This window comes from Cariama cristata, unplaced genomic scaffold, assembly GCF_000690535.1.
Source record: "Cariama cristata isolate BGI_N322 unplaced genomic scaffold, ASM69053v1 scaffold16692, whole genome shotgun sequence".
Lineage (NCBI taxonomy): Eukaryota > Metazoa > Chordata > Aves > Cariamiformes > Cariamidae > Cariama > Cariama cristata.
In genome coordinates, this window is record NW_009602285.1 from 9,934 (window position 1) to 23,035 (window position 13,102).

A 13,102-nucleotide genomic window follows, 5' to 3' on the forward strand; every position below is an offset into this window, starting at 1 on the left:
ATGCAATAACTACTATCAGTGTCTGAAGCAGTGCGACTAATGCTACACGTTTCCACAGGAGATCGATCTGCGGCATGGTGAGGTTTTGGTGGCCGAGGTGGAGGAATATCTGGAATAGTGTCCAGTTTTGAACTCTGAGACAACGTTCCCTCTGGAAAAGTTCGTGGAATTTGGTAAGTACCTCCAGGTGTGGGGGGAATGTCATAGCTAATGGAGATGTGTCTCATCTGTGCGTCTAATGAAGATGTTGCTGACGGGGTATTGAAAACATGTTGCTCTCCTTCTGCATCAGTCCCCGATGGAGATGCTGCCTTCGGTAAAACATCCTGTGAGTAACTCCTAGGCAGGTTATAAAGGCTGCAGTCTGCTGGTGTCAGTCCAGTACGAGAAGGTGGAGAGTCATAGACACCTTGCTGCTGAAAAAAGCCGTTCACAGCATGCTTGCTCGCTGATGGAGCGGGATTTTTGTGGGAGGGCACGTTATCATTGCAGTCTGTTTCAGAAGAGCTGGATTTTGCCGAGTCAGCATGAGATCTAGACATAAGATTAAAATGTTGATGAACACAAAGAAAAACAAGCATTACAAATAATAAACACAACATTTAAAATGTAAACAACTAAAGTCTATCAGTCTCCTCCAATTTTTTTTTTTTAAATTCAATGCAGGGACTCAATTATTAAACAAACAGTAGTACTTAAGAAGGATCCTAAGTAACTACATACATACAAATCCATGCATGTGAAACAGGTAACACAAGTGTGGAGCCTTAGCAGCAGCTAAACAACAAGTTGATACTTCATAAAGCAAGTGATTTCCACGATGCCAATTTGGAGCAGAGTTTGTTTGGGGGGTGGGGGATTTTGGTTTCTTTTGTTTATGTTTTTTTTTAACCCACGCTGCAAACAAGCAGCACTTTAAATGGCACTATTAAAGGCAAAAAGAATACACTCAGTCCTTGGGTTTACAGTACTTGCTAGTTCTAATCAGTAGGAAAAAAATCATTAGAGTAAAAAATACAACTGCTTGTAACACCCTTAAGTGCATGCCTAAAGTTATCTGCTGGTCATATAAAACTGGTTCGAAATACATAAAGGAGAGAGAAATAAGAGATAAGAACAGAAATAGGAGGAAGATAGCACGCTCTTGGAGGGGGGTGTGTGTGTCTGTGTAGAAATTCATAGGATGTACGTGCAACAGAATGCTTCTGTCTTGAATGCAAGTTAAGGCAGTGTTGTTACGATAAAGCCACACAGTAGTCTACCTTTGATTTCTTTGGGAATTCCATCTTTTATGAGAATAGCACTCATTAATACTGGTACTAACCAGTACCAGTAAACTTACATGGAAAGTAAACACACTGCGATCTTTTCTTTTTTCGGTAAGCCTCCCCAGTTACTCTTGCTCCAGGCAGAGAAATTCTGTTATCAGTCTGTCTCCTTGCTTAAATGAAAGTCAAGCCAGTGGCAAAATACTAACACAGGTTGAGTTAATGCAGTCCATATGCTTTTTGATCAATCATACAGCGATTTCATTACTACAGTACCATACCATTGTGTTAATTTATACATATGCATGTAAATATTTCAGCATGCATGTGTATCAATGAGTAGCTGCTATACTACCCTTACTAAGCTGTATTAAACAACTGGACCATGCAATTTACAAAACTTATGAGGAACAAAATACATAAAAATCAACAGCATGACTAGCACAAGCAGCATTTTTTTTCCTCCTTATTTTAAGAAGCTCTCTACCTCAAAGTGATCCCAACCAGAATTTATTATTCAAATTTCAATTTGTCAGTAAGATTGCATAAAACTTTCTTTCTTAAGGGACAGTTGGATTTATGTCCCAGGGTTCTGGTAACCTGAGGAGAAAGGAATCCAGTTTAGCTATTCATTTAGGTTTCGTCTGCAGTCACTGGAGAAATGGAGACTCTGTGAAAAACAATCTGTTGTTCTTAGATATCCATCTAAACCCAGTGAATCACTCCCAAAGTGCCTCTCTGCCAGCTATCAAGGGAACTGACGTGATTAGCTTAGACTGGACATCTGCAGTCAAGAAAAATGTCATTCACCTAACCAAGTGGGTTTTGTTCTGTTTAATAGCAGAGATACAATCTGCCAGTCTGAGCGGCTTATAAGAGTTCTTCTCCAGCTTTCATTGCATCACTTTTTTCTATTAGCTTGTTCTTAGTTTTCTTGGTGTGGGTTTTTTTTCATTAGAAAAAGTACACCAATTTTGCTCTGGTTACTATTTTAAACGTAGATTCAAGTTCTGTCACACTGGTTGGAATTGGTTTCTAGGTGACTCTGAACATTAATCTGCATTTAGTTTAATAGACCCCCAAAAAGAAGAGAATGTTCTCATTAAGTATTTATCCTTGGTACAGCCAAAGAAGTGAAACTTCCTATATTCCTCATGATGCTGACCATCAAAAACTTATCTCATTTGCTAACGGTTTACTTCCTTTGCCTCAGAGCTTCAAATATTCACTAATGAACCATTGGAAGTTTAATACGCTTGCAAAAAATAGAGCACAAAGGACTGAAGGAACTACATGAGGTTACAGAGTGCATAATAAACTGTAAACGTACTGTGTGACCAGTAACACTCTGAGCTTAGCTCCTGCTGCAGCCCTTACTCTTTACTCAAAGGATTCATTCAGGAGTTCCTCACTTTCCAGATGTACTCTTCTAGTTCTGTGGCATTCATTCAGACCAAAGTCCCAGCAAGTCACGCGTGTTTTACATGAGCAAGTATGGCAAGGATTGTGATCTGTATATTATATGCTATAAAAATAAAGTGGGCAGTCTAGAGAAGCTGGACACTGAGAATCAATTGCAGAACCAAAATTATTAGTTCCAGTTCACTAGGATATACTTTCAAATGAAAAAAATTCCAAAACTACAGAAATAAAACATAAAAACTACATTTATCTTACAAAAACATGCAGGAGTATATAACCAAAGCTTAAAATGCAACAACAGCACATGTACGATGCCAGTGCTTAAGGATTACCCATCATATCCAAGCAAAAAATGCTATCATTTTTAGATTTAGGAATTTTTCTGAGTCTAAATGAATGCTGCTGCTTCTTTCTTGACCACAAGCACTTATGAAAACAGAAGACTTTCAAAAACCATGACACATGAGGCAGCCAGGCCTGTCATTTGCTTAGCTGATGGCAACAACTTACATTTCTCATTGTAAGAGAGCATTTCTGATTTACTTCTTGTTTTTAAAAGTAATCTTTTAGAATCAACTTCCTAGTCTATTGAAACAGTTCTCAAAATGTGAATGGGTTGTAACCAATCTGATTTTGCAAGACCAAAAGTTTGAAGTCAGTCTGAAACACAGGCCAAGAAAGTACTTTATACCAAAATGAAGACAGGGAATTCAGCCTCTGAAGTTTAACTAGTTTTCAAAAGTCATTATTAAACACTGATCATGACCCGAACACCACGTACCATTCTGAAAAATCTACAATGCATAGTTGATTCATGTTACTTCAATAAAATTTAGGTTAGGACTAGAGTTCAGGGACAGACCTTACTGCCTTTTTTCTTTTTTTAAAAAAAAGAATTTAGATGCAGGATGCTTGATGACTTCTACACTTAAGTCACTTGAAAATTTAAATTTTTCCCATGCACTTCAGAACAGCTTAACAACAAAAAAAAATAATTGGCTTAAATATTCCATTAAATATTGCTTATTAAGATAAGGGGTTTTGTTGTTGTTGTTCTCGTTTTTGTTTTCTTTTTTTTTTTTTTTGGCCCACATCACTTTGCAGTGAGCATCACATATCTGCAAATTGTGCTAAGTGGCCAAACTATTCCTTACTCAGTGCTAGGACTGGACACCTCGTTCCACATATCAAGAAGAGATAACTGTACAGCCTGATCTACAAGGACGGGACATTAAGATGCACAGAGACGAGGCAGAGTATTGAGGCAGGGGGAGCACAATAAAAAGCCTGCCTCCATGTACTAAAAACTACTTGTTGACAGAGAGCCAGGAAAAAAGTTTGAGAAGTGTTTTAATCTGAGGGGTAATCATCCCATTTTTGAATATGCTGTACTCAGTCTGGCTTGACCACTCATCCTTTTGAACTGGTTCTTTTTCTATCTGCAGGAATCAATATGACTGATTAAACAGAATACCATGAACAAAGTGGCAGCAAAACTCCTCTTGTGTGCCAGCAATCTGGGACAGAAACAGCAAGCATAGCAAAAATACAGATAGACAAATAAATAAATAATAATCAAGCTCTATTTCCCAGAAATGAAAGCCAAAGTTACATAGTTTGTCTGTTAAAACTCACAGAACACCATGCAAGATGCATCTCAAACAAACAATATTTACAGGCAAGTTAACAGCTCTGTGATTAATTTCTCACACGCGTTCCAAGAATGGCCACTGTTCACTCACTGCAATGGAATCTTTTTACTTTCAAAATCTTCTAATAGCAGGTATTCCTGCCCTTCTTCCGAGAGAAAGGGTGACCCTTGGCTGGTTCATAAACACAGGAAAGATGAGGAAGACAGCATTTAGTATTTCACTATATCTCTCAAATGAGCCAGTAAGGGTTTTGGAAACAGTCTTTGGCTGCATTTTCTTATTTAGGATCCAAATACAAACCTTAAAATCTCACTAAATGCTACAGTCGGACAATGCTCTTTCTCAAGTCAACAGCAATCAGAGCAAGAACTATTTTAGACAAAATACAGCATGATTATTACAGCTGCAAGCTCTGTGTCCAAGATATTCTCATAACAGTACACGGTGCATTTCTTGACACTGTAATGAAGCATTTGAAAATTATTTGTTAGTTCTGAAACACACCAATTCTTAAAAATTTCAAAGAGGCAGCTCGGATGCTTTCTCTGTGTTTCATAGTTACCTGCCTCACCTGGAAAAGAACCCCAAAGCCTTGAAATAAAATTCAGTGGTAACATGCAAAATTAGAACAGAAAATGTTTCCTCTGCATATCGGCAACTTTAAAGCCTCACGGGAAAATGTTATAGAAATAAACCATTCAAGTAACAATACCTGCCTATTTAATTGCATCTATTAAGCTTTGCACTTTACGCTAAGGAAGAAAGGTTGTATGAAATATACAGATAAATTGTTGCAAGCCTGGAAATTAATAGGAAAATGATGCAGCCATTTAATTTTTTCTTTACCTGTGAGGATGTGGATTGGAGTAGTGCACAGAGTGCCCTCTAACTGATCCTCTTAGTAACATGCTATACAGATACATAAAACTCTAATTCCATAGGAAAAGGGCTATATACCGCGGCCCAAAATCCAGCAGAATACCTACTGTACCAGACATGAAACATAAGCAGTCCTTTTAGGTGGAACTGAAATTCCAGCATAACTATTATTCTGAATTTTCATTATTACAGCCTTCTTAATAAAAGGACATAGCTATTTAGTGAATTTAGTTAAATATAATACACTAAGCCCATATAAATTCCAAGTAATCACAATGCCAATATTTCATTGTTTTCAAATATTCCTATAAAAATATAATTTAAACGGTCTCTACACTCCCAAAGACTTTGTTCAGTTCTTTCTCAGTTCCCTCGGCATTTTATCTCCATTGGACCTTCTGCCTTCCTCAACACCCAAATACCTTCTCTCCTGTCTCACCAGTGTCTCCCTCAAGAAATTTTGCAAGCTATTCACAAACTCTATACCTTACCATGTTTTGTGCCCCCTTTTATGGTCTCCTCAGACTTTATTCCCTCTACTTAACCTGCATATCACACAACTGTGGAAGTCAGGTCAGAAAGTCAATTACACATGCCAATCTTGGTCATTCCTACAACACACTTCACATGGTGGTGTTAGAAATCCAATCTGTGCCCATCCCTCGCAGAAGCAAACGGGTACTCAGACACATCTCTGATGAGCCAGGGCGCTGAAATGAAAAGTCACGATTTCTCTGCCAAGCCGTTCTGGAAACGATACCAAACTTTTTGATAGCTTTTGGCAGGAACAGTGACCCGCTTCTCGGGCACCATCAGCTTCTAAACTTCACTAAACATTGAAACTTTTAACCCTGGGAAAGCAGACACCGAGTTTGTCTTCTCTTGAAGGAGGCTCTTGGCCATGCTGTGCTGCCTGTAACTTGCATATTCCATACTCCAAGGGAACCTTAGGCTCATTCCTCTGTTTTATAAGAAAGATTGTAAGGGGTGGATACTTTTCTACCATGTGATCATCAGTAAACAGAGCAGGAAACTCCTCAGGCACAACAGAGCAAGATAAAAATGCCAAGGGAGCAGAGAGCACAGGGCACAGGTAAAACTGGCAGAGCATCAAGGTGTTGATGAAGAAGGCACCGCCACTAAAAGGTATGGCCCTAAGGGAGTATGTGAAATACTCATGAAAACACTTTCAAAGGAAGCGTTCCTCAGCCTTCCCTGTGCTTGTCTGCAATCACAAAAAGAATATGATTTTTTTTTTTATTTTTCTGGAAATACGCCAACAGATTTTATTTTAAATTACTGCAGGAAAGAAGCTTGCCAGAAAGATTTATAAGGTTCTCCCACAGTATACTCCAGGTTGGAAGGGACCTCTGGAGATTATCTGGTCCAGCTCTTTCAATACCTTCAAGCAAAGCCAACTTCAAAGTCAGGTGAGGCTCCTTAGGGGCTTGTTCAGTCAAGTTCGTTTGTGGTTGTTGGGTTTTGGGTTTGGTTTTTTGTTTTGTTTTTGTGTGTGTGTGGGGGTTGTTTAATTTTGTTTGTTTGTTTCATTTTTGTGGGTTTTTTTTTTGTTGTTGTTTTTTTAACATCTTGGAGGATGGAGATTCCACTAAGTCTCTGGGTAGCCTGCTCCAGGGATGGCCACGATGATCCACCCTGAAAAACCATAGTGGTATTTCCCAGGTAGCTATCATAAATATCATATCCTCCTATGCAGGAGGTGCTGTACATCTATTTAAGTCAGAAGTAGCAGTTGGAGAAATAAATACACATTTAATTCAGTTGAAGTTCTCAATTCTTTTCTTAAAATTTCCTATTGCGCACTTCTCTGGAGAACTGACTGTGTGGGTACTCTTATTGAATAAAGAAATAAGGCTTATTTGAGCTTGTTTTTAAATATCTTATTTGGAAAAAGTTAAAATTCAGGATACAGAAACTGAGTAGTTTAAGTCTCCTACATTCTTAGTTATCATAAAGTAATTATCTTCGACTCTTGCTTGAGAGTCTGAACTATGTTAGTAATAGTCAACAAATACCATTTGAGGATTGCTGTATTCAGTGATGTGGTAACTTGGCAGGTGATGATAAATATCAGCATGTTTTACTGAATCCCTTCTGTGAAAGCTTTAACTGGCAAAACTGGGGCACCAAATACCAGAAAGGAGAAAGGTTACATTTCTCCAGCTTTTTCTAGTCCTAGACTAGACTAAACACACTGCATTGTGGCTAAAAAAAATGGCACTTCTCTGCTCTGTGTCATGTTTCACTCCAAGCTATGACCAAATGCTTGGATCACTGCATTTATTTGATACTTCATATCGGCAATTGGTGTCCATGCTTTTGAAGAATGCAATATGGGTCTAGCACTGATCAAACAACTTACTATTGCTGCAAAAAGTTCGAGCACAGAAAGAAAAGAAACACAAGTTACAGGCAGCTTCCCTTCGCAGATTATGTGCATCCAAGCGTTCAATGTCTCAGCAATAAAAAAAAAGCGTGTCTAGCACAAACATTCTTGGTCTGTAATACAAGTAAGTGTTATTAAGAAAAAAATGTCATTACCTCATAGGTTCAGGTTTTTTACTTTGACAGTTTATTAGCAGTAGGTAGTCTTGAGGATCTTCTTGACCAGAGGAAGACTCCAGCGGGGGGATGTTAATAAGCTGATAAGGAGGAGGTAGGGAAGATTCTGCTTGCATGGAAGGCGGTGAAGTGTTGATGGGCAAGGGTAACTCAGCAGATGGTTGTAAAGAACTGACTGGTGGCTTCACAGCATCTGCAAACATAGAAGCAAGGCACTCCTTTTACAATGAAGAAATAGTCCTACAAAACTACCAAAAAAATTTATTAACAGAAGACGAGGAAAGTTAGGGTTTCTAATTCCAGATTGTAAAAGCAGGGGACATAAGAACATCCAGGTATTAACATTTGTTTCAGAATATTTATATTTTGATATAAATATTTACAATCTCTTTATATTTTTTTCAAACTGTAATCAATTTCTTAGGTATGCCTTGGAAACAGAGGTTACAACTTATTTAATGACTTATTTAACCTGTTTTCTGGTCACAGAAAGAACAAAGATGCTGACAGCTGCAATAAGACAGCTAAGAACACAAATTTGTTGTTTTAATCAAGAGCAGACAAAGGCCCATAGCCTATTACTTGAATATGGTAACCTGAGTCAGCACTTACAAGTATTCATCCCTTTTTGACCAAGGTCACTTCAACATTTGAGATTGGTCACCAGTCAAGAACTGGCCTCTCTCAATATCTGAAAAGCAACAGGAAAAACGCTGCTTCTGCAGTCCCTTATGACTATAAAAATAATACAGGGGTACAATAGGTATAATGTTCCACTAAGCTCCCTCATTACATATCCCAACTTTTTATTTTAGTGCAATAAATGAAGTAGTTGTGGTTGTTCAGTTTGGGAGTTTTTTTGGTGGGGAGAGAAGAGGTGATCTGGTTTTGGTTTGGATTTTTTTGTTTTGTTTTGTTTGTTTGTTTTTTGGTTTTTTTTTTTTAAACAATCTTGTCTTTATAATTCTTAGCCACTTCCTATTCATGTATATTCTAGAGTAACTTCTTTTTTCCTTCCAAATACATATGTCCTGACTATTAAATTATCTGGCAGACTGGAAAATATTGACACTGACAAATATTAAGCAGTCATTTAACTTTTCCATTGCTTTAATGATACATTGACTAAGAACAATATAATTAAGCAAATTGTTCCTCAATTATCAAGGCTCCCTTATACTTGCAACTCATTGAACATTCCCGTTTGCACATCCCAAGAATGGACGCTGATTATTAGCATTGTTTAAATGAACACATTATTATCCAATGCAGACTGCTCCTGCTAGGCTTACAGGCCAGCTGTGCACTACAACGTAACTTCATTCAGCTTCTGCTTCCCAGCACTATCCTGGGAAGAACCAGATGAGCAGACCAGAACGTAGCCCTCCTGCTTCCAGTTCTGTGTACACTACGTACGAGTGATTTAGATGTGGAAATAGGAACAGCAGAACTTGCTTTGAAGTCCCATGGCACTTACACAGGCTCAGAAATTAAATCCCACCACACCCACGTGGGTGGAAGAAGTCTAGGTATATGAAAATTCCTCAACTCAACCTACCTGAAAAGGCAGGATAACCCAAAAAAAAAGTTTTTATACAAGGTTGTGCCTGACCTATCCATCAAATTAGTTTGCAGAACTACTGCAAAACAAGACTGCACCCAGTGATCACATACACACACAAAAATAAAATGGTTTCCTTACTACATGCTAAAAATACTAAAATATGAACAATTTTCTATTATTTAGAAATTTCAAGAGCTTGAAGAAGTCTATTTTGAGGCATCTACTGATATTTCTTCATTCCCCTAACATTGGGGTTCAATAGCAGGAATAGAAAGGTGCCCGAGTGGACCCTGCCAGGTATGTATTTCTTGCTACTGGAAAAGAGGTAGTGGGAGAAAGGACAAGGAGCTCTCTGTCCTGTCCCCTCCATAACCAAGGAATGCAAATAAATTTATGCACAAGAGCAGAGAAGAAAGGTTTCCTGCCAGATACACTATCATTCTTTGGCCACACTTACAGGCTAGATCCTCAAGGGCTTCGGTGTACCAAAGTCCCCACCCCTGTTCCTCGTCCCTGACTACACACGACCTCCACGTCATTAGATTCGCTTGGTGCCAAGTTCACACAAGGGGAAAAAAGAAATCAAACAGGACGTCCCTGCAGCTTCCAGGGAAGATGGGTGTATCAATGAGACCACAGGTAGTCAGGAGAGTTCAACAGGTATACAGTAAGATACATGCCTACGTGAGGCTGATACATTTAAACAAACCACGCACTAGCATTCCCAGGAAGAGTAACAAGACTCAAGGGTAACTTTCCAGGGAAAAATAAAATCAAGAAGCTTGAAAGACGACCAGTGTATCCACCAAATCTGGAGAAAGAAAAGAGTTACTTTCTTGAGGGAGTAAGAAAAAAGTGTGTGTGAGAGAGAAAGAAGTTAAAGGCTGGTTGTAACTTGTAACTGGTGAAAGGAGGCACGTGGTGAAGACGATTAGGCTAAATATACTGGCTCAGATCTGTAGTCTCCAAAGCCCACGACACTACCTTGATGGTGCCCTGTTGCAGAAGGCTGAGCACAAGCAGCCCGGCCAGCCTGCTGCACTGGGCCCAGCCTTGGGGGCTCCACAGCTTCGGGGCACCCTGCTGCAGGGCTGCCTCCGCTGTCTGTGCTGACCAGCCTCTGACAAACTTCTCTCTGATTTTGTCTTGCCTCTCTTGAGTACATTCATACTTTTGATCTCTACTATTGTCCTGTGGCAGTGAGCTCCACACCTTACTATGTGTGGCATAAAAAACCCACTTCCTTTTATTTCAAACCTGCTGCCTGATAGTTTCACTTGATATCCTTTCAGCTCCCATCTTCAGAGAACCAGTGAACAATTGCCTCCTATTCATAAACCCCATTCCCAACTTTACACAGCTTTGTCACAGCTTTACTGAGTTGGTGCTGCTTAATTTTTCTTAGTACAGAAGCCATTTCATTGCAGATCTGGTCTCCCTTCACCCTCACCTTTCCCAGCTCTACTAATTTCTTCCTGAGAAGGGAAACTAACTATTGCATAAAATGCACAAAAAAATGTCTGGGCCACACTTACTGATTTACAAAGACATAACAGTAATTCATTCTGTTCCTATCCTAACCATTTGCCTTTCGATTGTTACTGAGTATTAAAGGTGAAACTGTCCAACTATTCAGAAGGTTCATGAGCTCTTCTCTGAGCAAGGATTTGGAGCCCATTAATGTTAATGGATCATTATAGATACTTTCCTTGTGATGAGCTGCCTCATTTATTTTGACACAGATAACACTTGACAAAATCCTCAAGTCCTCCTGCAGATCTGTTGTGTTGGGTTTTTTTTCTGTGGTTTGGTTGAGATTTTTTTTTTCTGCAGTGGATAGAGCACTAAACTATTAAAATACAACTTTCTGATCTGAAATTCATCCTCATACAGGCATTTTGTACATGTTAAATAGCGTAGGCTAATACCTGATTAAAGAGCGACTGAACTCAGTCTAAAGCACTTCACTGCTGGGCTCCTTATTTGCTCTATGCATTCAAGCTGTTTCAAATTTGACTACCAAGAAAACAGTAATGTTAACGACTTTCATCACTGAGCAAGTGAATGCTGTTTGCCTATCTGTACCCTCTCAACTACCCTCTTTAGCCACGTACTTCAGAAGCTGATATCAAGGAAAGAGTTCCTCCCATTGTGCCTATTATGATTTCAAAGAGTACAATCATCAACTTGCTCCACTTTGGACTAGCAGATTTTTAGGGAAGGGGTCATCTGCACACCAAAGAGCGTTGTAAGTCATTTGGTTTGTTCTCAGAGCTCAGACACTCGGACTGCTTTGAAATAACTGGGAGCTGGAAAAACATCCAGAATATTTAACATGCAAATGAGCGTAACAAGAATCCTATTTTGTTTTTATAATTCCTGCATTCAGTACAGCTAGAACAAGCAGCTTTCTCAAAACACGGCAAGAGTTCTGTCTTCTCTCAGTTGGTTTGTTAAGAGCAGTTACAGGCACCATCTTCACTAGAATTTATAGGTTTTTTCCTTAGAACCATTTTTGCATTTGCCTCACTAATAAAAACAATCATAAAATTAACGAGGTAAAAAGAATATTTTCTGGATGAGAACAATATAAGGCTCCCATCTCTTCCTTCTTAGCTATATAAATGTCTTCATTCCACATGTTCCTTTATCTATGCCTTATGAACAATCTAGATTTGAGTTTGCATTTAGAGTCGGTTTTGTGTTTTGTTTTTTAATGAAGCAAGAATTAAATTGTTTTCTACATTATGATACAGAGTCTTAAAAGATGCATGGACACGTTGGTCTGGGTTTGGTTTTCAGCATAAGTGATCAGCTTACAGTCAATATGAAATCTATGCAGTGAGCCTCAATTCTGAACCTTTCTGCTACACCCCTAGACAAAATCCTTTTAAGTACTTTAATAAAAAGTTCCTGTGCATTTCTAAGTTAGTTTTCTTAGTTTAATGTCATCTCAAAGTCTCTCTCTTTTTCTGAAGATAAACACAATACCCTATTTAAAGAACACTAACGAAGACTTCAGCAGTTGCTCACTGTGTATTACGCTCGGGACAGCCCTACCTCCTGCATCCAAACCAGAAACATGACTGACTGTTCTAAGTTCCCAACACACGCTGAAGTTTCCAGTTTCCAGAGCTCACATCCAAAATTTAGTACTTACAATCTGCAGTTCATATGTATTTTTAAAAGTTCCACTTTTGGTTACCCATTTAAAATTTGAAAAAATATCAAGAGCATTTCCACTCAGAATTTCTCCCCCCTCTCCACCTGCAATTTTCTTTTGAAGACTATTCATTCAAAAGGGGGGAAAAAAAACCAAACCGAAACATCTGTAGCCTGTTCTCTCCATCTTCAGATGGTACACAGACTGGGTGATGCAGGAAAAATAATCAAGGAGTCCTGTTACAGACTAACTTCTGCAGGTGCTTGTGAAGGGAAACAGTGCAGCCCATCACATTAAAAGGTTTGGGTTTTTTTTTCTTCACTAAAAAGTGAAGCAGGCTGCTCTAGCCACATGGCAAGTTTACTGAGCCAGGACTGCAGCACACTGTCTGGAACCCTCAGCACCTCTGCGTTTCAGAGAGGGTTTCTCAGCACCCCAAGTACTGCCTCGCAGCACCTCACGATTCCAGAACTAGCCATCTGCAGAACAGTCTTCCAACCCACTTTTCTGCAATGCCCTTCTCCTAGCAACTCATCAGGTGATGTCAATGCCACAAAAGGTGTCCAGCAGG

General features: G+C 39.0%; 1 protein-coding gene across 1 annotated transcript in view; it reads right to left on the reverse strand.

The window, feature by feature from the left end:
* Window positions 1–13,102, reverse strand: part of LOC104157393 (GRB2-associated-binding protein 1-like) — a gene marked incomplete at its 3' end in the record, with an annotated part of 21,489 nt that overhangs the window by 2,813 nt on the left and 5,574 nt on the right. The window contains exons 2-4 of the mRNA XM_009694707.1: window positions 7,784–7,997; window positions 4,433–4,513; window positions 1–534 (exon numbers count right to left, since the gene is read on the reverse strand). The exon at window positions 1–534 is cut by the window's left edge and continues 92 nt beyond it. Coding sequence (XP_009693009.1) covers window positions 1–534; window positions 4,433–4,513; window positions 7,784–7,997 — 829 coding nt within the window. The remainder of the gene's footprint in view (window positions 535–4,432; window positions 4,514–7,783; window positions 7,998–13,102) is intronic.